We start from the raw sequence: 22500 nt of genomic DNA on the forward strand, positions 1-22500 counted from the left end.
ACCAGGAATGTGTTTCTACTGTTTAGCATGACAGTTACATATAATACAATAGTAGAGAATACCGCTAGTATGCAGATAAGACACAGTGCCGGTTACGGCATTTCGTTGTCAAGATCGTTTCGCCCAACCGGGACTTTATCAGTTTTATAAACTGATAACGTCTGTATTAGACTAAACGCCCTCACACTAAAATGTCATAACCAGCATTGCGTTTCTTATTATATGACAGTTACATAGTGGGAACAAAAGCTCACTGTCTTCCATATTATATTTCAATGCACAGTATGTGTTCTTGTACTAATTTGCCAGTCAAAGCTGGGAGATTTCCGAGGGTACGAATGATACGGCCAAGCATTCCGCTAAGGATTCAGGCAGCTACGAGAGCTTCATAGGCATCATTCCGGCAGAGACGACTTTACATAGAAATTATTATCATTCATGGATGGCCTATCGCCACACAATGAAATGGAATGTTATGTTGATACTGTAGCTATCACAGCACGATATACAATATAAAATAAAAAGTAATATACACGCAGTGTAACTTTACTATATATTCGGTAAATGGCTATTACTCTTACTGAGTCTACAGTGCAGAAAAGTAAAATGAACAATGGTTGGCAGGACCCGACAGCCAGGAAGATGACGGGGTTGGTATTGAGAACTTTCAAAACAAGGGTAATAATGCCGATGGTGACACTCTTCAAAATGCTAGTGCTCCCTCACTTAGAATACTGCTCAGTGCTGACGGCCCCGTTCAAAGCAGGAGAAATATCAGAGCTGGAACAAATACAGAGATCGTTTTCGGCTTACATTGAACCAATAAAACACCTAGATTACTGGGAACACCTTCAAGTCTTGAACTTGTACTCATTGGAGCGGAGGAGAGAGAGATACATGATAATATATACCTGGAAAGTACTCGAGGGTCTGGTCCCAAATCTGCACACTGCCACAACAACATACTGGAGTGAGAGATATGGAAGGAAGTGTAAAATAAACCCAATGAGGAGCAGGGGTGCGGTGGGGACAATAAGGGAACAATGTATCAACATCCGGGGTCCCAGACTATTCAACATCTTACCAGAAGATATCAGAAACACTGCTGGAAACTAGACAAGGAAGACTAGACAAGGAAGACTAGACAAGGAAACTAGACAAGTATCTTCACCAGGTACCAGAACAACCAGGCTATAATGGATATGTGGGGCAGCGAGTCTCCAGCAGCAATAGCCTGGTTGACCAGGCAAGCACCGGACAAGCCTGGCCGGGCTCCGAAGGTCTTCAATGGTATATCAAAGGTATATACTCATCACTCACATCTACGACCCATTCATTAACAATTTTACTCATCCTTGACCTCCCCTCACCTAACCTCCCTCATATTCATCAAGACTAAGATACTGAATACCTGCTCCTAGGCTGAGGGACTGACTACCTCATCTGCATCTGTTTGCTGTGTATAATTCTCCAAGGCTCAGGAACTGATTACCTCTTCTTGAGTCTCTCGTTTATATCTGTTTATACTTCCTCGCCTCACCTCCCATGTTGTCTTTCCCTTTTCCTTTACCCTCTCTTCCTTGAGCCGCTCCTGCAACTTCTCAGGACCCTGACCTCAGTGTTAATATGCCGTATAAGACTTAGTGTCAGGGCTTTTGTTTACTTGCTAAAGTCCAGTCCGGAAGGTAAGGTAGTGTCACAAATTAATGTTCTTCTCTACAACTTGGTCTCTCGCGCCTCTTCGCAAACAAACATTTATACGGACAACTTTTCATTTCATTACAGGGAAATATTCTACAGTGAGCGAAACGCTATACAAATGAAAGCTTGTTTTATGTATCTGTGTGATCACAAACCAGCGTTACGTGATGGAGAGAGGTGTTGGAAAAGTGCCGTGAGATGGAGGCGTGAAACCCTTCCAACAGTAGGACGGAGGCGCTGACGACGGTCCAGGGAGGTGGATGGCTGTAGTGCCCTGAGTGAGCTTTGAAAAATTGCTCCCTTGAATTGAATTTCTCCCCCGTTCTCCGCTGCTGCTGCCACTCCCGCTGGTAACTTCATTTTGTGATGATATTTTCTCCCCATTTTCTTCTTCCTCTCGAGAACCAAGCGCGCTGCATATTAACCCTGAAATCTCATCCGGTAAAATAATGAAAGATTTTAATTAAGTTCGCTTCTCCTAATCGGCGTCCGCCACCGGAGAGGCGAGGGCTCCTTCAACTTAATAACCTCAAAGCTTAATTGAAATAACGAGAAGTGGCGATCCCACTGGGTAGTGGTTAGGCTTTGCTGCTGGGTTGTTTGGCTTTGTGAATGTTCTGAGCAGGGCCTGCTTAATGAGGTAATGAATTGACTGTTTGTGTGGGTCACCACTCGACTGGATCAGCTTTTATGAGATGTGTAGGCGTATTGCATGGGGAGGCGTTTGTAGTATACTGCGTGAAGGGTTGAGTGTAGGTACTGCGTTGGGGTGTACTACACTGAGTGTACTTTGGAGAGGGAGGGTTAGGTTAGGTAACGTAAGGTTTGTATTAATGTTGGAAGAATTACCGACAGTATGTTAGGTAAAAGGACACAAATGCAACTAATGTGACATTTTATTGTGGCAACGTTTCGCTCACCAGGAGCTCTGTCAAGCTTTGTAACGGCTTGGCAAAGCTCCTGGAGAGCGAAATGTTGCCACAATAAAATGTCACATTAGTTGTACTTGTGTCCTTTTATCTAACAAGGTAAAGTCGGTCAGGTAACAGGGTAAGTGTTTCCTGACGCAGGTCTTAGTCATATGATGACCCGTAGCTTAAGCTTTCGGTCATCTGATCGAGGCCTTCCACTGGCTTACCGGTCCACCCCCGTGTGAGGGATGAGAGGCCTATTGCGGGGCAAGAGGAAGAAGATGCTTCATGGGAGATGAGCTGAAGAGAGTACTGCAAGGGTGAGAGGTGGCATACTGTAGGAATTGGGAAAAAAATGGAAACTAATGTAAGCGGAGATGTGGGGAATGTACTTCAAAGGAAAAGGTGACACACTGCATTTAGGGAGGGGGTAGTTTTAAGCAAGATGGATACATCAGCAATGTGCTGCTAAGCTAGCTATGTTTCCCTTTAATATTCCATAACACAGGATGAGTTATATACAGTGCTGAAATGTGTTAGCCCGAGCTGGGAGACTTCAGTAGTGTTAGCCCGAGCTGGGAGACTTCAGTAGTGTCAGCCCGAGCTGGGAGATTTCAATAGTGTCAGCCCGAGCTGACCTTACTGGATGATGAGGATATCGTTAAGTATTACATTAAAGGTTCTTCAGGTACAGGAATTTCTAAGGCGTCATTATTCCATCACTGCTGGAGTTATTATTGCTTGGGAAATTCCATTTCTCAGTACAGCCTATACCATACACAGGAGAAATTAAATTTTAAACCACCACCATCATCCCTGACCGGGGCAATAAGTACTGTATATATAGAAGACAGAAGAAAAACGGGGTAAGGATGGAGAGAAATTTTGAAATAACTACGTACATACATTAATATTTAATAACACAGTCATTACATGCATAGAAAAATGCATAATGGCGCTACCCACAACCTGTCTGAACATCAAAAACCAACTCTGCTTCACATGTGCTAAAGCAACACCCACCAAGTGTAAGTTGACCCAAGATTAATTAAAAAGGGCTGAAGGGCATTACATTACATATATGCATCTGTATATACGCACATACATGTACATGCGCACACATTCATATGTATATACACACAAAGATACACAGACATACACACTTTCAAATCCATACTCGGAAAAATTTGCATATATATATATCCATATGTGGACACATGCATGCATACATACAAATTATATATTTATATATATATATATATATATATATATATATATATATATATATATATATATATATATATATATATATGCAATAAGATCACAGTAAACAGGTGATTTCAAAATATGCAAAACAACCACTCTGAAAGAATAGAGAAATTCCAAGCGCTTTCGTGACTACTCACATTATCAAGGAACTTGATAATGTGAGTAGTCACGACAGCGCTTGGAATTTCTCTATTCTTTCAGAGTGGTTGTTTTGCATATTTTGAAATCACCTGTTTACTGTGATCTTATTGCATATATATATATATATATATATATATATATATATATATATATATATATATATATATATATATATATATATGTACAGGTTTACATATAATTTGTACAGTATAAATTCGTTTACAGGTGGGATATCACAAGGCTTCTAATTAGCAAGTTTTTCTATTGTCTGTATGTATAATATTATTTCACTATTTTTTAATTAAATATGAAAAGTTCAATAAAATGCATATAATTAATCACTTTTACTCTGAATAAATGCCTTTTAACCAAAGGTATCATAATTGGCAAATTCATGACAATTTGACATTCAACTAGGTAATGGGAGAGGCTGTTTGCCTCCTCTTCTACACCGAGTTTACATGTGGAATAGGCAGAGGTGCTTCACCTCTGTTATGTGTAGTTATCTGCTACAGGTTCCCTTAACCTGATTATGGCGCAGTGTCACGCAATCTAGTGGATCTTTAATGGCGCCCATACACTGTTGTGAAATGAGGTGGAAGTAGGGACGGGAGTCCTGCATGAGGGGACGTCCTGCGTGAGGGGACGTCCTGCGTGAGGGGACGTCCTGAGTGAGGGGAAAGTTGATTAGAGATCTAATGAAAACTGACTTGAAAAATCCCTCAGAGCTCTTGGCAATAAAAGTAAATGAAAACACACACAACATCCAAGATCAAATGAGCAGCAATAACAAAAATATTAACACGAGCAAAACACAAAATGCGATAACACGAAATATAAATAACCAACATCAGCCCCCCCCCCAAAAAAAAAAAAATAAATAAAAAGTTGTCAGTATCAAAAGACTCTCATAAAAGTTTATTTTTATAATGTTAATAATATAATATCTTTAATTCTACAAGTACAAGCACAAGGTATACAGACCATAGCTGACATCAATGACATACTACTATATAGAAAACCGCTTGTTATGCAGAGCATTTCGGGCAAAGTCAGTTTTGTCCCAGGATGCGACCCACACCAGTCGACTAACACCCAGGTACCCATTCTAAGGTTCTTACAGGCAGGCAACCCAGTAATTAAAAAAAAAGGGAAAAGGCAGATATCGTGGGCAAACATTCTAGATTGTTTCGTACATTCAGGTGCACGACACATGTGGCACAGAAGGAAGCACAAGCACTGAAGGTTATGAGTACTGTGCGTACGCCCGAACCTCAGTCGATAATCATCTCAAAGTGACTATTCATGTCGAAGGAGCAGACTCAGACACCCACGTCCTCTTGAATCATATATAACTTGCTGCTCTTCTGTACGACTACTCACATACCAGGGACATGTATGCATATGTGTTAGTTACCATTTTGTCCTAAGCACATGTCGATTAGACACGAGGTCTGTTGTATATGCGTGCGTATATGTGCGTGCGTGCGTGTGTGTGTGTGTGTGTGTGTGTGTGTGTGTGTGTGTGTGTGTGTGTGTGTGTGTACTCACCTAGTTGTACTCACCTAGTTGAGGTTGCGGGGGTCGAGTCCGAGCTCCTGGCCCCGCCTCTTCACTGATCGCTACTAGGTCACTCTCCCTGAGCCGTGAGCTTTATCATACCTCTGCTTAAAGCTATGTATGGATCCTGCCTCCACTACATCGCTTCCCAAACTATTCCACTTACTGACTACTCTGTGGCTGAAGAAATACTTCCTAACATCCCTGTGATTCATCTGTGTCTTCAGCTTCCAACTGTGTCCCCTTGTTACTGTGTCCAATCTCTGGAACATCCTGTCTTTGTCCACCTTGTCAATTCCTCTCAGTATTTTGTATGTCGTTATCATGTCCCCCCTATCTCTCCTGTCCTCCAGTGTCGTCAGGTTGATTTCCCTTAACCTCTCCTCGTAGGACATACCTCTTAGCTCTGGGACTAGTCTTGTTGCAAACCTTTGCACTTTCTCTAGTTTCTTCACGTGCTTGGCTAGGTGTGGGTTCCAAACTGGTGCCGCATACTCCAATATGGGCCTAACGTACACGGTGTACAGGGTCCTGAATGATTCCTTATTAAGATGTCGGAATGCTGTTCTGAGGTTTGCTAGGCGCCCATATGCTGCAGCAGTTATTTGGTTGATGTGCGCTTCAGGAGATGTGCCTGGTGTTATACTCACCCCAAGATCTTTTTCCTTGAGTGAGGTTTGTAGTCTCTGACCCCCTAGACTGTACTCCGTCTGCGGCCTTCTTTGCCCTTCCCCAATCTTCATGACTTTGCACTTGGTGGGATTGAACTCCAGGAGCCAATTGCTGGACCAGGTCTGCAGCCTGTCCAGATCCCTTTGTAGTTCTGCCTGGTCTTCGATCGAGTGAATTCTTCTCATCAACTTCACGTCATCTGCAAACAGGGACACCTCAGAGTCTATTCCTTCCGTCATGTCGTTCACAAATACCAGAAACAGCACTGGTCCTAGGACTGACCCCTGCGGGACCCCACTGGTCACAGGTGCCCACTCTGACACCTCGCCACGTACCATGACTCGCTGCTGTCTTCCTGACAAGTATTCCCTGTGTGTGTGTGTGTGTGTGTGTGTGTGTGTGTGTGTGTGTGTGTGTGTGTGAGTGTGAGTGTGTGTGTGTGTGTGTGTGTGTGTGTGTGTGTGTGTGTGTGTGTGTGTGTGTGTGTGTTTTGCCGAATAGGTAAAAATTGTCAATTAGCAAGAACTCATTTAAAATTCAGTCCTTTCTAAAATTTTCTTTTATACCTTTAAATATATATTTTTCATTTATGTTAATCTCAAAATTAATAATTTGTACCATAAGAACCTTAGAAAACTCACCTAACCTTATTATAACAAGCTCATTTTAATTTAGACTAATCCAACTAACTATATTTTAGATAAATTTACAATAATTTAACAAACAAACATAATGAAATATATATTTTTTCGTCAGGTTCGGAATGTTTTTTTGCGAAATTACTGCATACACAAATTTCCGCTTGCCTTATTCGCCAAGAAGAGCGTTGCTATTTAACCCAAAATCGTGAGTTTTACCTATTCGGCATGACATACATACACACACACACACACACACACACACACACACACACACAAAGCGGATGGTCATAAAGAGTGGAAATATGGGACAAAGCACCTTGTGGCAGTGTTCAAGTATGTGGAGATGTGCGTGCAAATGTGATGGAGAACATCTTTGGAAATTAGATTACCGCGAAGCACCGTCCAGAAAGATCGAAAGAAACATTTCACCTTAAATTTACAAACCTTGGAAAAAAAAATGACAAATATTCCTAATCGTCGTGAGCCGATGTGCCAGATGTTTCTGTAATTTTTTAAACATTTATGCTAGTTTGTTTAAACTTTTTTCCATATGTTTAGTAACTCCAGGATTAACAATATTACAATTTTATATTGTCTTGCAAACATTCCGTAACTTAAGCACGATTTTCCTACCATTTGGGACACGATAAGTGGACGGAAGAAGGAGCGTCCACCCACACGGCTTTAGCGCTTTATGGTACACACACACACACACACACACACACACACACAAGACTAGTCCCGGAATTAAGGGATATGTCCTACAAGGAGAGGTTAAGAGAACTCAACCTGACGACACTGGAGGACAGGAGGGATAGGGGACACATGATAACATATAAAATATTGGAGAGGAACTGACAAGGTGAAGGCCAGAATGTTTCAGCGACAGGACACAGAAACAAGGGGACACAACTGGAAGTTGTGTCCCCAGCTATAGAGATGTTTGGAAGTATTTCTTCAGCCTTAGAGTCGCCAGGAATTGGAAGAATCTGGAGAGTGATGTAGTGGAGACAGGACCCATACATAGTTTTAAGAAGAGGCACAATAAGGCTCTTTGAGCATGGAGAGGATGTATCTAGTAACGACTAGTGAAGAGGCGGAGCCAGGAGCTAAGACTCAACCCCTGCAGCCACAAACAGATGAGTACACACATAATACCTTCTTAGTTGCTGTACTCAATTTAACTTTTTATTTTTATTTTTACCAGTCAGTAAATAGTCTTCAGATTATAATGCACAATATTACGTTTAATTTTTTAACACTTTAGTCGTCTCCCATCAAGTTACATTGGAAACGACTGAAAAAAATATTACCATCGTTCATTCAACTGCTGTTTTGCCGGAGACGTATGTATGTATGTATGTATAATGTTTGCCAAGACCGTAGTCCGGGCACGGGTCTCAATCTTGCGATGACCCGTCTCTGGCTCCCGAGGGAGAAAGGTTTCTACAATGATGCGACGTATGCTGCTCAAGCACTCTTCTGGTCAGTTCAACTGGTGCATATCATAAGCGACAACACCGTATGTACTCCTAACTGTGGACACTAGCGAGGAGGAGGATATGTCGTTATCACAGGTAACAGCTTGTCTGGTTCGTTGACTCCATGGTACACTAGTGTGGCCGCAGTCATCTCTGGGTCCTCTTCGGGAGGGAATATCACTCCTAGTTGCCTGCGGAGTGTCTCAGTAACTTCGCACTCCAGAAGATAGTGTGTTAGGGGCCGCTGAACAACGTGCTGACAGTACTGGCACATCTCCTCCTTAGCCTTGTCTACCATCATCTTGGCTGTGGGAAAGAGACGCGCAGACATCACAATACATGTCATTCCGAACTGCACCTAACACTTCCTTCAGTGCTGGCACTGTCCTTCCCAGCTCCAGGACTTCAGTCCGGCTAACCGGTTACATTGAACTGCTTCATACCAGTTACTTAAGTTACTCTAACAACACGTTAAATCCTTATAACCACCTGATTCACTCCCTCCGATATAATTCACTAATACACGGTTACTGTATACTCAAGCTAATACCACTAGAAACCTTCACAACCTCAGTCCAACCCTTCCTAGGATGACCCTGACCCTTTTAGCAACCTATTCAGATGCCTTTTCTCAAAATGCCCAAACCACTTCAAACTCTTCTCCGTCTTCCAAATTATACCTTTCACAATCCCTCACTAGCATCTACCTTCTACTCATCATTGTTCTCAAACATGACGTCTTCATTGCCTCCACTCTCATCCACTTTACAACGTTATTCCTCACATCTATAAAAATGGAGATGATACCGTTCTCATTCCCCATTTTGCCACCATAATCTTTTTTTTTTTCTTTGCACAGGCCTCTCAACACTCCACTTACCATTTTATGGTTCACTTCATCTTTTATCGATCCATCTGCCGACACGTCCATTAACAGGTATCTAAATACTCACTCTCTCTCTCTCTCTCTCTCTCTCTCTCTCCAAACTTCCTCCAATCTGGTATCCAACTTTTCATTGCCTAAAATATTGTTATTCATCACCTTGTTCTTTTTTATATACATATTTTTTAAATGTTCTTATACACTCCCTTTCAAACTCCACCAACATTTGCAACTTCTCTTCAGAATTTCCCAAAACAAGCAAAACAATTTGATAAATACCCACCTATTCTCTCATTGAGAGAATAGGTGGATATTTCATTGCACACTTTTAACACTCTTTGTATACTCTGCCTTCAGTGTATTATTTTTACACAATTTAAACCTCTCAAATGCCAATATTGCTTCTATGTGCGGATTATTTGTGTATTCTTTACCATCCTCTTATCATTCCACTAATCAAGCATCCTTCCACCTGCACCTACCCTTCTGTACCCACATCTGCTGTCCACTCTAGTAGTGCACTCCTAAAATTACCTCATTCTTTCTGAGCGCCCTCGTTACCTGTCGTGTCTGCAGCCCATCATTCTTGTAATAGTTACTGTCTCCTTTAGTTCATCCACTTGCATATCTGTCTCACCCACTGACTGTAGCCACTGAATGATCGACATATCAAGTGCGCCTCTAAGATGCACATTCAAAATTATGATGGAGAAGCGCTAAACTCTCAGGAGTCATACAGTGCCTGAGGACTGAGAAGCAATCACGTTTGATACAAAGGGGACGAATGCTCTAGTTCCATGTTTAAGAGCGTGTCAGGAGAATCAAGGTACACCCCTCGAAGGGCTTAGAATGTGATGGTGCCATGGTACAAGGTCGTCTTCCTGATGCAGATTACTGTGACTCTTTCTTAAAGACTAGTAGTCTTAAAGACTGAAGACTAGTATTCTTACAGACCAGTATTTTGCCTGTTGGTGATTCCAAGAGTCATCGATCTGCGAACTGCTCCTGGTGTCGGTCCTGGCTCTGGGTGATGGCTAGTGATCGTTAAATTACATGCTGTTTATGCATTCCGGGACAACTGAGAGACTAAAAGTGAGAAGAAATTGATAAACCAGAAGATAAAGGGAGAAGTATAACAAAATGACCAGAAGACAAGAGAGAAGGTAAATAAAAAAAAAAGAGCAGCACCAGCAAGGAAAAAAACAAGAGATAACCTATCTAACTGTAAATAAAGACAGCGACAACAAACAAAAAGAAATATCAACAAAAAAGTTAGAAATGTGGTACAACGAGGGAAAAAATGGAAGAAAGAAAATGTAGAGGATAACGATGGAAGGCTGAGGGAGGGGAAGAAAAGAGCAACTCAAATGAGGGGAGTCCCGAGGGAGAGTCTAAGACCCTAATGGGAGGGTCAAGACCCTTTACTCGCCCCATAAACTCTTCACGTCACCAGTGTGATTGCCTAGGAGTGGGTGCTCCTGCCCCTGGTACCAACCCACGCTGCCTGGCCCACCAGTGTGATTGCCTAGGAGTGGGTGCTCCTGCCCCTGGTACCAACCCACGCTGCATGGCCCACCAGTGTGATTGCCTAGGAGTGTGTGCTCCTGCCCCTGGTACCAACCCACTTTGCCTGGCCCACCAGTGTGATTGCCTGAGAGTGAGTGCCCCTGCCCCTGGTACCAACCCACACTGCCTGGCCCATCAGTGATTGCCTAGGAGTGGGTGCTCCTGCCCCTGGTACCAACCCACACTAACTGGCCCACCAGTGTGATTGCCTGGGAGTGAGTGCCCCTGCCCCTGGTACCAACCCATGCTGCCTGGCCCACCAGTGTGATTGCCTACGAGTAGGTGCTCATGCCCCTGGTACCAACCCACGCTGCCTGGCCCACCAGTGTGATTGCCTAGGAGTGGGTGCTCCTGCCCCTGGTACCAACCCACGCTGCCTGGCCCACCAGTGTGATTGCCTAGGAGTGGGTGCTCCTGCCCCCTGGTACCAAAACACGCTGCCTGGCCCACCAGTGTGATTGCCTAGGAGTAGGTGCTCATGCCCCTGGTACCAACCCACGCTGCCTGGCCCACCAGTGTGATTGCCTAGGAGTGGGTGCTCCTGCCCCTGGTACCAACCCACGCTGCCTGGCCCACCAGTGTGATTGCCTAGGAGTGGTTGCTCCTGCTCCTGGTACCAACCCATGGTGCCTGGCCCACCAGTGTGATTCCCTGCGAGTGAGTGCCCCTGCCCCTGGTACCAACCCACACTGCCTGGCCCATCAGTGATTTCCTAGGAGTGGGTGCTCCTGCCCCTGGTACCAACCCACACTACCTGGCCCACCAGTGTGATTGCCTGGGAGTGAGTGCCCCTGCCCCTGGTACCAACCCACACTGCCTAGCCCATCAGTGATTGCCTAGGAGTGGGTGCTCCTGCCCCTGGTACCAACCCACACTGCCTGGCCCACCAGTGTGATTGCCAGGGAGTGGGAGTGAGTGCCCCTGTGATTGCCCCTGGTACCAACCCACAGTGTAATTGCCTGCCTGGCCCACACAGTGTGATTGCCTCCGAGTGAGTGCTCCTGCCCCTGGTACCAACCCACGCTGCCTGAGTGCCTAGTGCTCCTGCCCCTGCCCCTGCTGTGGCCCACCAGTGTGAAGGAGTGGGTGCCCACACCCACTTTGCCTGGCCCACCAGTGTGATTGCCTAGGAGTTGCCTGCCCCTGACCAACCCACGTGCCTGGCCCACCAGTGTGATTGCCCTCCTGCCCCTGGTACCAACCCACGCTGCCTGGCCCACCAGTGTGATTGCCTGTGATTGCCTGAGTGAGTGCTCCTGCCCCTGGTACCAACCCACACTGCCTGGCCCACGAGTGTGATTGCCTGCGAGTGAGTGCCCCTGCCCCTGGTACCAACCTACACTGCCTGGCCCACCAGTGTAGTGGAGTGAGTGCCCCTGCCCCTGGTACCAACCCACACTGCCTGGCCCACCAGTGTGATTGCCTGCGAGTGGGTGCTCCTGCCCCTGGTACCAACCCACGCAGCCTGGCCCATCAGTGATTGCCTAGGAGTGGGTGCTCCTGCCCCTGGTACCAACCCACGCTGCCTGGCCCACCAGTGTGATTGCCTAGGAGTGGGTGCTCCTGCCCCCTGGTACCAAAACACGCTGCCTGGCCCACCAGTGTGATTGCCTAGGAGTGGGTGCTCCTGCCCCTGGTACCAACCCACGTTGTCTGGCCCACCAGTGTGATTGCCTACGAGTGGGTGCTCCTGCCCCTGGTACCAACCCATGCTGCCTGGCCCACCAGTGTGATTGCATAGGAGTGGGTGCTCCTGTCCCTGGTACCAACCCACACTGCCTGGCCCACCAGTGTGATTGCCTAGGAGTGGGTGCTCCTGCTCCTGGTACCAACCCACTTTGCCTGGCCCACCAGTGTGATTGCCTAGGAGTGGGTGCTCCTGCCCCTGGTACCAACCCACGCTGCCTGATCCACCAGTGTGATTGCCTAGGAGTGGTTGCTCCTGCTCCTGGTACCAACCCATGCTGCCTGGCCCACCAGTGTGATTCCCTGCGAGTGAGTGCCCCTGCCCCTGGTACCAACCCACACTGCCTGGCCCATCAGTGATTTCCTAGGAGTGGGTGCTCCTGCCCCTGGTACCAACCCACACTACCTGACCCACCAGTGTGATTGCCTGGGAGTGAGTACCCCTGCCCCTGGTACCAACCCACACTGCCTGGCCCATCAGTGATTGCCTAGGAGTGGGTGCTCCTGCCCCTGGTATCAACCCACACTGCCTGGCACACCAGTGTGATTGCCTGGGAGTGAGTGCCCCTGCCCCTGGTACCAACCCACACTGCCTGGCCCACCAGTGTGATTGCCTGTGAGTGAGTGCCCCTGCCCCTGGTACCAACCCACACTGCCTGGCCCACCAGTGTAATTGCCTGCGAGTGAGTGCCCATGCCCCTTGTAGTGAGTGCCTAGGAGTGGGTGCTCCTGCCCCTGGTACCAACCCACGCTGCCTGGCCCATCAGTAATTGCCTAGGAGTGGGTGCTCCTGCCCCTGGTGCCAACCCATGCTGCCTGGCCCACCTAGGAGTGGGTGCTCCTGGCCCCTGGTAACCAGTGTGATTGCCCTCCTGCCCCTGGTACCAACCCACGCTGCCTGGCCCACCAGTGCCTAGGAGTGGGTGCTCCCACCAGTGTGGCCCATTGATTGCCTGCGAGTGAGTGCCCCTGCCCCTGGTACCAACCCACACTGCCTGGCCCACCAGTGTGATTGCCTGCCCCTGAGTGGAGTGGGTGCTCCTGCCCCTGGTACCAACCCACGTGCTCCTGCCCCTGGTACCAACCCACGCTGCCTGGCCTGGCCTAGGAGTGGGTGCTCCTGCCCCTGGTACCAGTGTGATTGCCTTGGAGTGGGTGCTCCTGCCCCTGGTACCAACCCACGCTGCCTGGCCCATCAGTGATTGCCTAGGAGTGGGTGCTCCTGCCCCTTGTACCAACCCATGCTGCCTGGCCCACGAGTGTGATTGCCTGGCCCACCAACCCACACTGTGTGATTGCCTAGGGAGGTGCTGAGTGGAGTGGGTGCCCTGGCCCCTGGTACCAGCCTGGCCCACCAGTGATTGCCCCTGCCCCTGTACCAACCCACACTGCCTGGCCCATCAGTGATTGCCTAGGAGTGGGTGCTCCTGCCCCTGATACCAACCCACACTGCCTGGCCCACCAGTGTGATTGCCTAAGAGTGAGTGCACCTGCCCCTGCCTGTACCTAACCCACACTGCCTGGCCCACCAGTGTGATTGCCTGACAGTGAGTGCCCCTGCCCCTGGTACCAACCCACACTGCCTGGCCCACCAGTGTGATTGCCTGTGAGTGAGTGCCCCTGCCCCTGGTACCAACCCACACTGCCTGGCCCAGAGTAATTGCCTGCAAGTGAGTGCCCCTACCCCTGGTACCAACCCAAGGTGTCTGGCCCAGCAGTATGATTGCCTAGGAGTGGGTGCTCCTGCCCCTGATACCAACCCACGCTGCCTGGCCCACCAGTGTGATTGCCTAAGAGTGGGTGCTCCTGCCCCTGGTACCAACCCACGTTGTCTGGCCCACCAGTGTGATTGCCTAGGAGTGGGTGCTCCTGCCCCTGGTACCAACCCACGCTGCCTGGCCCACCAGTGATTGCCTAGGAGTGGGTGCTCCTGTCCCTGGTACCAACCCACGCTGCCTGGCCCACCAGTGTGATTGCCTAGGAGTGGGTGCTCCTGCCCCTGGTACCAACCCACGCTGGCCCACCAGTGTGATTGCCTAGGAGTGGGTGCTCCTGCCCCTGGTACCAGTGCCTGACCAGTGTGATTGCCTAGGAGTGGGTGCTCCTGCCCCCACGCTGCCTAGCCCAAGAGTGTGATTCCCTGCGAGTGAGTGCCCCTGCCCCTGGTACCAACTGCCTGGCCCATCAGTGATTGCCTAGGAGTGGGTGCTCCTGCCCCTGGTACCAACCCACACTACCTGGCCCACCAGTGTGATTGCCTGGGAGTGAGTGCCCCTGCCCCTGGTACCAACCCACACTGCCTCGCCCAGCAGTGATTGCCTAGCGAGTGAGTGCTCCTGCCCCTGGTACCAACCCACACTGCCTGGCCCACCAGTGTGATTGCCTGCGAGTGAGTGCCCCTGCCCCTGGTACCAACCCACACTGCCTGGCCCACCAGTGTGATTGCCTGTGAGTGAGTGCCCCTGCCCCTGGTACCAACCCACACTGCCTGGCCCACCAGTGTGATTGCCTGCGAGTGAGTGACCAACCCACACTGCCTGGCCCACCAGTGTGATTGCCTCCTGGTGCTACCAACCCACGCTGCCTGGCCAAAGTGTGATTGCCTAGGAGTGGGTGCTCCTGCCCCTGGTACCAACCCACGCTGCCTGGCCCATCAGTGATTGCCTAGGAGTGGGTGCTCCTGCCCCTGGTGCCAACCCATGCTGCCTGGCCCACCAGTGTGATTGCCTAGGAGTGGGTGCTCCTGGCCCCTGGTACCAACCCACTTTGCCTGGCCCACCAGTGTGATTGCCTAGGAGTGGGTGCTCCTGCCCCTGGTACCAACCCACGATGCCTGGCCCACCAGTGTGATTGCCTAGGAGTGGGTGCTCCTGCCCCTGGTACCAACCCACGCTGCCTGGCCCATCAGTGATTGCCTAGGAGTGGGTGCTCCTGCCCCTGGTACCAACCCACACTAACTGGCCCACCAGTGTGATTGCCTGTGAGTGAGTGCCCCTGCCCCTGGTACCAACCCACACTGCCTGGCCCACCAGTGTGATTGCCTGCGAGTGAGTGCCCCTGCCCCTGGTACCAACCTACACTGCCTGGCCCACCAGTGTAATTGCCTAGGAGTGAGTGCCCCTGCCCCTGGTACCAACCCACACTGCCTGGCCCACCAGTGTGATTGCCTGCAAGTGAGTGCCCCTGCCCCTGGTACCAACCTACACTGCCTGGCCCACCAGTGTAATTGCCTAGGAGTGGGTGCTCCTGCCCCTGGTACCAACCCACGTTGTCTGGCCCACCAGTGTGATTGCCTAGGAGTGGGTGCTCCTGCCCCTGGTACCAACCCACGCTGCCTGGCCCACCAGTGTGATTGCCTAGGAGTGGGTGCTCCTGCCCCTGGTACCAACCCACACTACCTGGCCCACCAGTGTGATTGCTTGGGAGTGAGTGCCCCTGCCCCTGGTACCAACCCACACTGCCTGGCCCATCAGTGATTGCCTAGGAGTGGGTGCTCCTGCCCCTGGTACCAACCCACACTGCCTGGCCCACCAGTGTGATTGCCTGGGAGTGAGTGCCCCTGCCCCTGGTACCAACCCACCCTGCCTGGCCCATCAGTGATTGCAGTGTGCTCCTGTTGCCTGCGAGTGAGTGCCCCTGCCCCTGGTACTAACCCACACTGCCTGGCCCACCAGTGTAATTGCCTGCGAGTGAGTGCCCCTGCCCCTGGTACCAACCCACACTGCCTGGCCCACCAGTGTGATTGCCTGCGAGTGAGTGCTCCTGCCCCTGGTACCAACCCACGCTGCCTGGCCCACCAGTGTGATTGCCTAAGAGTGGGTGCTCCTGCCCCTGGTACCAACCCACGCTGCCTGGCCCACCAGTGTGATTGCCTAGGAGTGGGTGCTCCTGCCCCTGGTACCAACCCACACTGCCTGGCCCACCAGTGTCATTGCCTAGGAGTGGGTGCTCCTGCCTGGTACCCCCACGTGGTATTGCCTAGGAGTGGGTGCCCTGCCCCTGGTACGCTGCCTGGCCCACCAGTGTGATTGCCTAGGAGTAGGTGCTCCTGCCCCTGGTACCAACCCACGTGGGCCCACCAGTGTGCTAGGAGTGGGTGCTCTGCCCCTGGTACCAACCCACGCTGCCTGGCCCACCAGTGTGATTGCCTGCGAGTGAGTCCTGCCCCTGCTACCAACCCACGCTGCCTGGCCCACCAGTGTGATTCCAGTGAGTGCCCCTGCCCCTGGTACCAAACCACACTGCCTGGCCCATCAGTGATTGCCTAGGAGTGGGTGCTCCTGCCCCTGGTACCAACCCACACAGCCTGGCCCACCAGTGTGATTGCCAGGGAGTGAGTGCACCTGCCCCTGGTACCAACCCACACTGCCTGGCCCACCAGTGTGATTGCCTGCGAGTGAGTGCCCCTGCCCCTGGTACTAACCCACACTGCCTGGCCCACCAGTGCCTGCGAGTGAGTGCTGCCCCTGGTACCAACCCACACTGCCTGGCCCATGTGATTGCCTAGGAGTGGGTGCTCCTGCCCCTGGTATTGCCTGGCCCACCAGTGTGATTGCCTAGGAGTGGGTGCTCCTGCCCCCACCAGTGGTACCAAACCCACGTTGTCTGGCCCACCAGTGTGATTGCCTAGGAGTGGGTGCTCCTGCCCCTGGTACCAACCCACGCTGCCTGACCCACCAGTGTTGATTGCTCCTGCCCCTGGAGCTGCCTGGCCCAGTGTGATTGCCTAGGAGTGGGTGCCTGCCCCCAACCCACGCTGCCTGGCCCACCAGTATTGCCAAGTGGTTGCCCTGCACTGGTACTGCCTGGCCCATCAGTGATGCCCCTGGTACCTAGGAGTGGGAGTGCTCCTGCCCCTGGTACCAACCCACACTATCTGGCCCACCAGTGTGATTGCCTGGGAGTGAGTGCCGCTGCCCCTGGTACCAACCCACACTGCCTGGCCCATCAGTGATTGCCAGGGAGTGAGTGCCGCTGCCCCTGGTACCAACCCACACTGCCTGGCCCACCAGTGTGATTGCCTGCGAGTGAGTGCCCCTGCCCCTGGTACCAACCCACACTGCCTGGCCCACCAGTGTAATTGCCTGCGAGTGAGTGCCCCTGCCCCTTGTACCAACCCACACTGTCTGGCCCACCAGTGTGATTGCCTCCGAGTGAGTGCTCCTGCCCCTGGTACCAACCCACGCTGCCTGGCCAAACAGTGTGATTGCCTAGGAGTGGGTGTTCCTGCCCCTGGTACCAACCCACGCTGCCTGGCCCATCAGTGATTGCCTAGGAGTGAGTGCCCCTGCCCCTGGTACCAACCCACACTGCCTGGCCCACCAGTGTGATTTCCAAGGAGTGGGTGCTCCTGGCCCCTGGTACCAACCCACGTTGTCTGGCCCACCAGTGTGATTCCCTAGGAGTGGGTGCTCCTGCCCCTGGTACCAACCCACGCTGCCTGGCCCACCAGTGTGATTGCCTAGGAGTGGGTGCTCCTGCCCCTTGTACCAACCCACGCTGCCTGGCCCATCAGTGATTGCCTAGGAGTGGGTGCTCCTGCCCCTGGTACCAACCCACACTAACTGGCCCACCAGTGTGATTGCCTGGGAGTGAGTGCCCCTGCCCCTGGTACCAACCCACACTGCCTGGCCCACCAGTGTGATTGCCTGCGAGTGAGTGCCCCTGCCCCTGGTACCAGCCCAGGCTGCCTGGCCCACCAGTGTGATTGCCTAGGAGTGGGTGCTCCTGCCCCTGGTACCAACCCACGCTGCCTGGCCCATCAGTGATTGCCTGGGAGTGAGTGCCCCTGCCCCTGGTACCAACCCACACTGCCTGGCCCACCAGTGTGATTGCCTGCGAGTGAGTGCCCCTGCCCCTGGTACCAACCCACACTGCCTGGCCCACCAGTGTGATTGCCTGCGAGTGAGTGCCCCTGCCCCTGGTACCAACCCACACTGCCTGGCCCACCAGTGTGATTGCCTGGGAGTGAGTGCCCCTGCCCCTGGTACCAGCCCACGCTGCTTGGCCCACCAGTGGCTTATCTATTAAAGGCAGCCAACCATGGTACGTCACACAACAAGGAGACTTAAGGAAAAACAAGCAACATTTAAATCTGAACGTTTCTCATTCGTAGCCAGAGAATGATCTAAACACTGACGTAATAAATGGTTCAGAAGACAAACAAATTGAAGAATAAAACACTTGTGCAACATTTGGGAATCTTTACTGAGGAGGAAACGTTTCACCAGCAAGTGGCTTCTTCAATCCAATATAATAGGTAATAGTTTCTCAGCCTGGAATTGGAGCTATCCTTCAAGTTCTTGGAGTAAAACCTAATTTCCTTCCATTGTCCAGAGGGTGAATGACCCCTACGGATTCTAGACTTCACAATAATAATAATAATAATAATAATAATAATAATAATAATAATAATGTAATAATAATAATAATAATAATAATAATAATAGGCAGTGCCATCAGGGAGATCATCGCTGCTTACCACCAAGGCCGAGGACACTACAGACACATCCTCTAGAGTGCCAGAGGTGAGTGCCACTCATGAGTTATGAAAATCGACACCTAACCACTTGACTGTTCAATGGCTACGATACATATCTTAAATCCATTTCCTCTATTCGCCAGGTAATACCTTCATCAATCTTGTGGTTATGAGTCATTATTCATCATACTGTACGAGGCACTAGGTGAGTACAGTTAGACAGAGGACGGAAGGAAGTTTTGAGAGGCACAGATGACAGAAGGAAGAATGGTATGACTCACGAAATCGTAATGACACGATTGCAAACAAACCATACCATGGTAGGAAGTTTTAAGAGATATAGAGTCTTTGACCTGATGGATCATTCCCCTGTACTCGACTGAAGAAGCCTGCTACGTAGGCGATACGTTTCTGAATAAAGATACTTAACACTACCCCGCATTGTTTCTTCTCCTACCCCTTCTTCCCACAAAAGAGCAGAAGCTAACCCCTGGGTCTTCCTTCTCCCACAGGGTGCGGCAGCAGCAGCGTGACGGGACTCAAACTGCAGTCAGTGAAGGTGCCGTCACACCAAGTGACGGGGGAGTCAGTGGAGCTGGAGTGCAACTTCGACCAGGAGGGCGACGTCCTCTACTCGGTGAAGTGGTACCGCGGCCAGAACGAGTTCTTCCGCTACATCCCAGCCGACACTCCCAAGATGCAGATTTTCGACCTTCCAGGCATCACCGTTGATGTGAGTAACATTTTGTGGGTTCACATCTAATGCACTCCGACAAGGAAACAGACAGCCTCGACCCGGCTATGGCTCGAAATAATGGATGCAAATTGGATAAGTTTAGATATAGAAGGAATATAGGAATGTAATGGTTTGGAACAGTTTGAGAGTGGTTGGATATGAATGGGACTTGCACATGAGTTAATAGGGTTATCAAAGCTTATTCCTGGCATAGCAATGAAAATGGGTTGAGCAAATATTTTTGTTAGTGGATTTGGGTTTGAGAAGAACTTGCCTAGTATGGGCGAATTGGCCTGCTGCAGTGTTCCCCTCTCTTATGTTCTTACACGACTGCAAACAAATTGCGGAACGTGTGGGGCTTGAACTCATGGCAAGTGAGTCCACACACAAACACGCACACACACACACACACACACACACATGAAGGTCATAATGTCTAGTTCAGGTTGCGACCTCTGTTTTGGGAACCTCAGATCTAGTGGATCACAAATTTATATTTTTTAATATTTCAGGTTTTGGTTATGCTTTTTGGTGCTCTGGGTAAGGAAGGCTCATTAGTGCTCTTCTGAGTAATGGTCATCTTGTCTTTGGTTCTCAGGGATTAGAATTATCTGTTGAATTATGAATAATTTGTTTTATGCTGTTATGTGTGCTCTCTCTGATTCATGGCAGTGGTGGTAGGAGGGGGTATTAGTGGAAGTGTGGATGTGAGTGTGTTGGTGGTAGTGAGGGAGGCATGGTGGTAGTGGAGCATATTGGTAGTAGTGGAAAATATTGGTGGTAGTGGAGGACAGTGGTGGTAGTGGAGGACAGTGGTGGTAGTGGAGGCAGTGGTGGTAGTGGAGGCAGTGGTGGTAGTGGAGGCAGTGGTGGTAGTGGTGGTGGTAGTAGTGAGGGTATTGGTGGTAGTAGAGGATATTGGTGATGGTGGTAGTGGTGGTGTTGGTGGTAGTGGAGGATATAGGTGGTGATGGTGGTGGTAGTGCGGGTGTTGATGGTAGTGGTTGTCGTGGTGGTGGTGGGGGTAGTGGTGGTGGTGGTGGGGGTAGTGGTGGTGGGGGTAGTGGTGGTGGTGGTGGTGGTGGTGGGGGTAGTGGTGGTGGTGGTGGTGGTGGTGGTGGTGGTGGTGGTGGTGGGGGTAGTGGTGGTGGTAGTGCGGGTGTTGATGGTTGAGGGGTTGTGATGGTAGCGGAGGTGTTGTCACAATAAAATCCTGTCTATTTTCTACTGTCATCAGTACTCTGGTCTATCCAGATTAAGAGTAGGACCATGGATGCTCTCAAAATACTTCCATTAATTCATCCATTGTTTTCTGTGAACTTTCCCATCATTTTTCTACTATATCTGTTGGACACATTTCTACATCATTTTACAGTGCGAATACATCCAGTATTTAATTTACTATGTTTAAACTACTTGCGTTTTTCTCTTGTATTCTTCTCTCAACTTTTTCTCCTTTTCTAGCTTTGTATAAGGACCTGCCTCGTATGGGCCAGTAGGCCTTCTGCAGTGTTCCTACATTCTTATGTTCTTAACACGGGTTTAGCGCATCCCGTGAAAATAATAATAATCTTCTTTCTATTTTTTCCATTTTTTTCTCCTTCCCTATGCCTTATCTTTCCCTGTATCATTATTCCCTCCCTCCCTCTCCTCTTGCGTCTGGGGACAGCCCTGTATATTGCCCTTGATCCCGATAAGTAACTCGCTTGGGAATTTTTGTTCCCCTAAAATATGAGGCTATTCTGTCAAATACGATCAGGGTATTGCCCATTTTGAATATTTTATAGTATTTTATAGACCCTTAGAAGAAATATAGACTCGCTGATAGCCTCGTCCGGCCGTCATCGACGCCATAAACGCGTCTCTATTACTCTTAAACCCTACAAAAGCTCGGGACGCAAAGACTCATTTAACTTGATGGAGGATTGCAGTCCACCTAAGGAGAGTACAGTAGCTAGTTGTGGGGACACTTCTATGTAGGTGCCTCGTTGCACGTGAAGGGATCTTCATCCAAAGAATTGAAACTACTCCACTCGATGGAGAAGAAAGGCAAAAAGGTGACGAGTAGTGAAAAAAATAGTTGCAGAGAGGTACTGTATAGAGTGAAGAGGCTATCTTTTTCACACATAGTGAAAAATACACATTTGCAGAAAGGAACTTGAATACACATTTGCAGAAAGGAACTATTGGATCGACTCAGTTTGCTTCCCATTCCCCTAGCTCTATATGATCCCTACGAGTTTACCGCTCCCCCCCTTCGTTTATTAATGTAACAATAGTAAGAGCTGTGGGAAGTGTTTAGCAGAGTCTTTCCTGGTATATCTCGGGGGATCGTTGATTGTTCTGGGAAGAAAGTTTTAAGAGTCGATGAGTACTTGGCAGACCATCCATTATTGTTAGCAATAAAACTAATATAAAACACATATATTAAGCAAAAAAAAAAAAATAAAACTAGCACGAACAAAACACTATCACTATCAAAACACTATCAATCCAAAATTATTTTAACAACTTTTCATTGATTGCATTGTATGTGGGTTGTCAGTCCCTGGTGTGCTCTCTCAAGGGTGATTATGTGAAGACGGTCTGGTGGTTTTTTCCTTCCATGCCTGCGAGGGGCTCTTGATGCAAGGAATTGAACTTTACCTCCTACTGACTCCAGACCTGATTACCGTCCATTTCCCAGGTGCTGTATAACCCCTGTGGTTCAGCGTCTTTCCTTAATACAATAATCTAGGACCCCAACAGAAATTAGCCACTGACTCTTTTGGG

The 22500-nt window shown here is 49.5% G+C and overlaps 1 protein-coding gene across 1 annotated transcript in view; it reads left to right on the forward strand.

Annotated features, from left to right (window-relative positions):
* Nucleotides 1-1196: 1196 nt before the first annotated feature.
* Nucleotides 1197-22500, forward strand: part of LOC138854084 (cell adhesion molecule 1-like) — a 296513-nt gene continuing 275209 nt past the window's right edge. The window contains exons 1-2 of the mRNA XM_070095067.1: nucleotides 1197-1301; nucleotides 19483-19725. Coding sequence (XP_069951168.1) covers nucleotides 1197-1301; nucleotides 19483-19725 — 348 coding nt within the window. The remainder of the gene's footprint in view (nucleotides 1302-19482; nucleotides 19726-22500) is intronic.

The sequence above is a fragment of the Cherax quadricarinatus genome, chromosome 49, assembly GCF_038502225.1.
Source record: "Cherax quadricarinatus isolate ZL_2023a chromosome 49, ASM3850222v1, whole genome shotgun sequence".
Lineage (NCBI taxonomy): Eukaryota > Metazoa > Arthropoda > Malacostraca > Decapoda > Parastacidae > Cherax > Cherax quadricarinatus.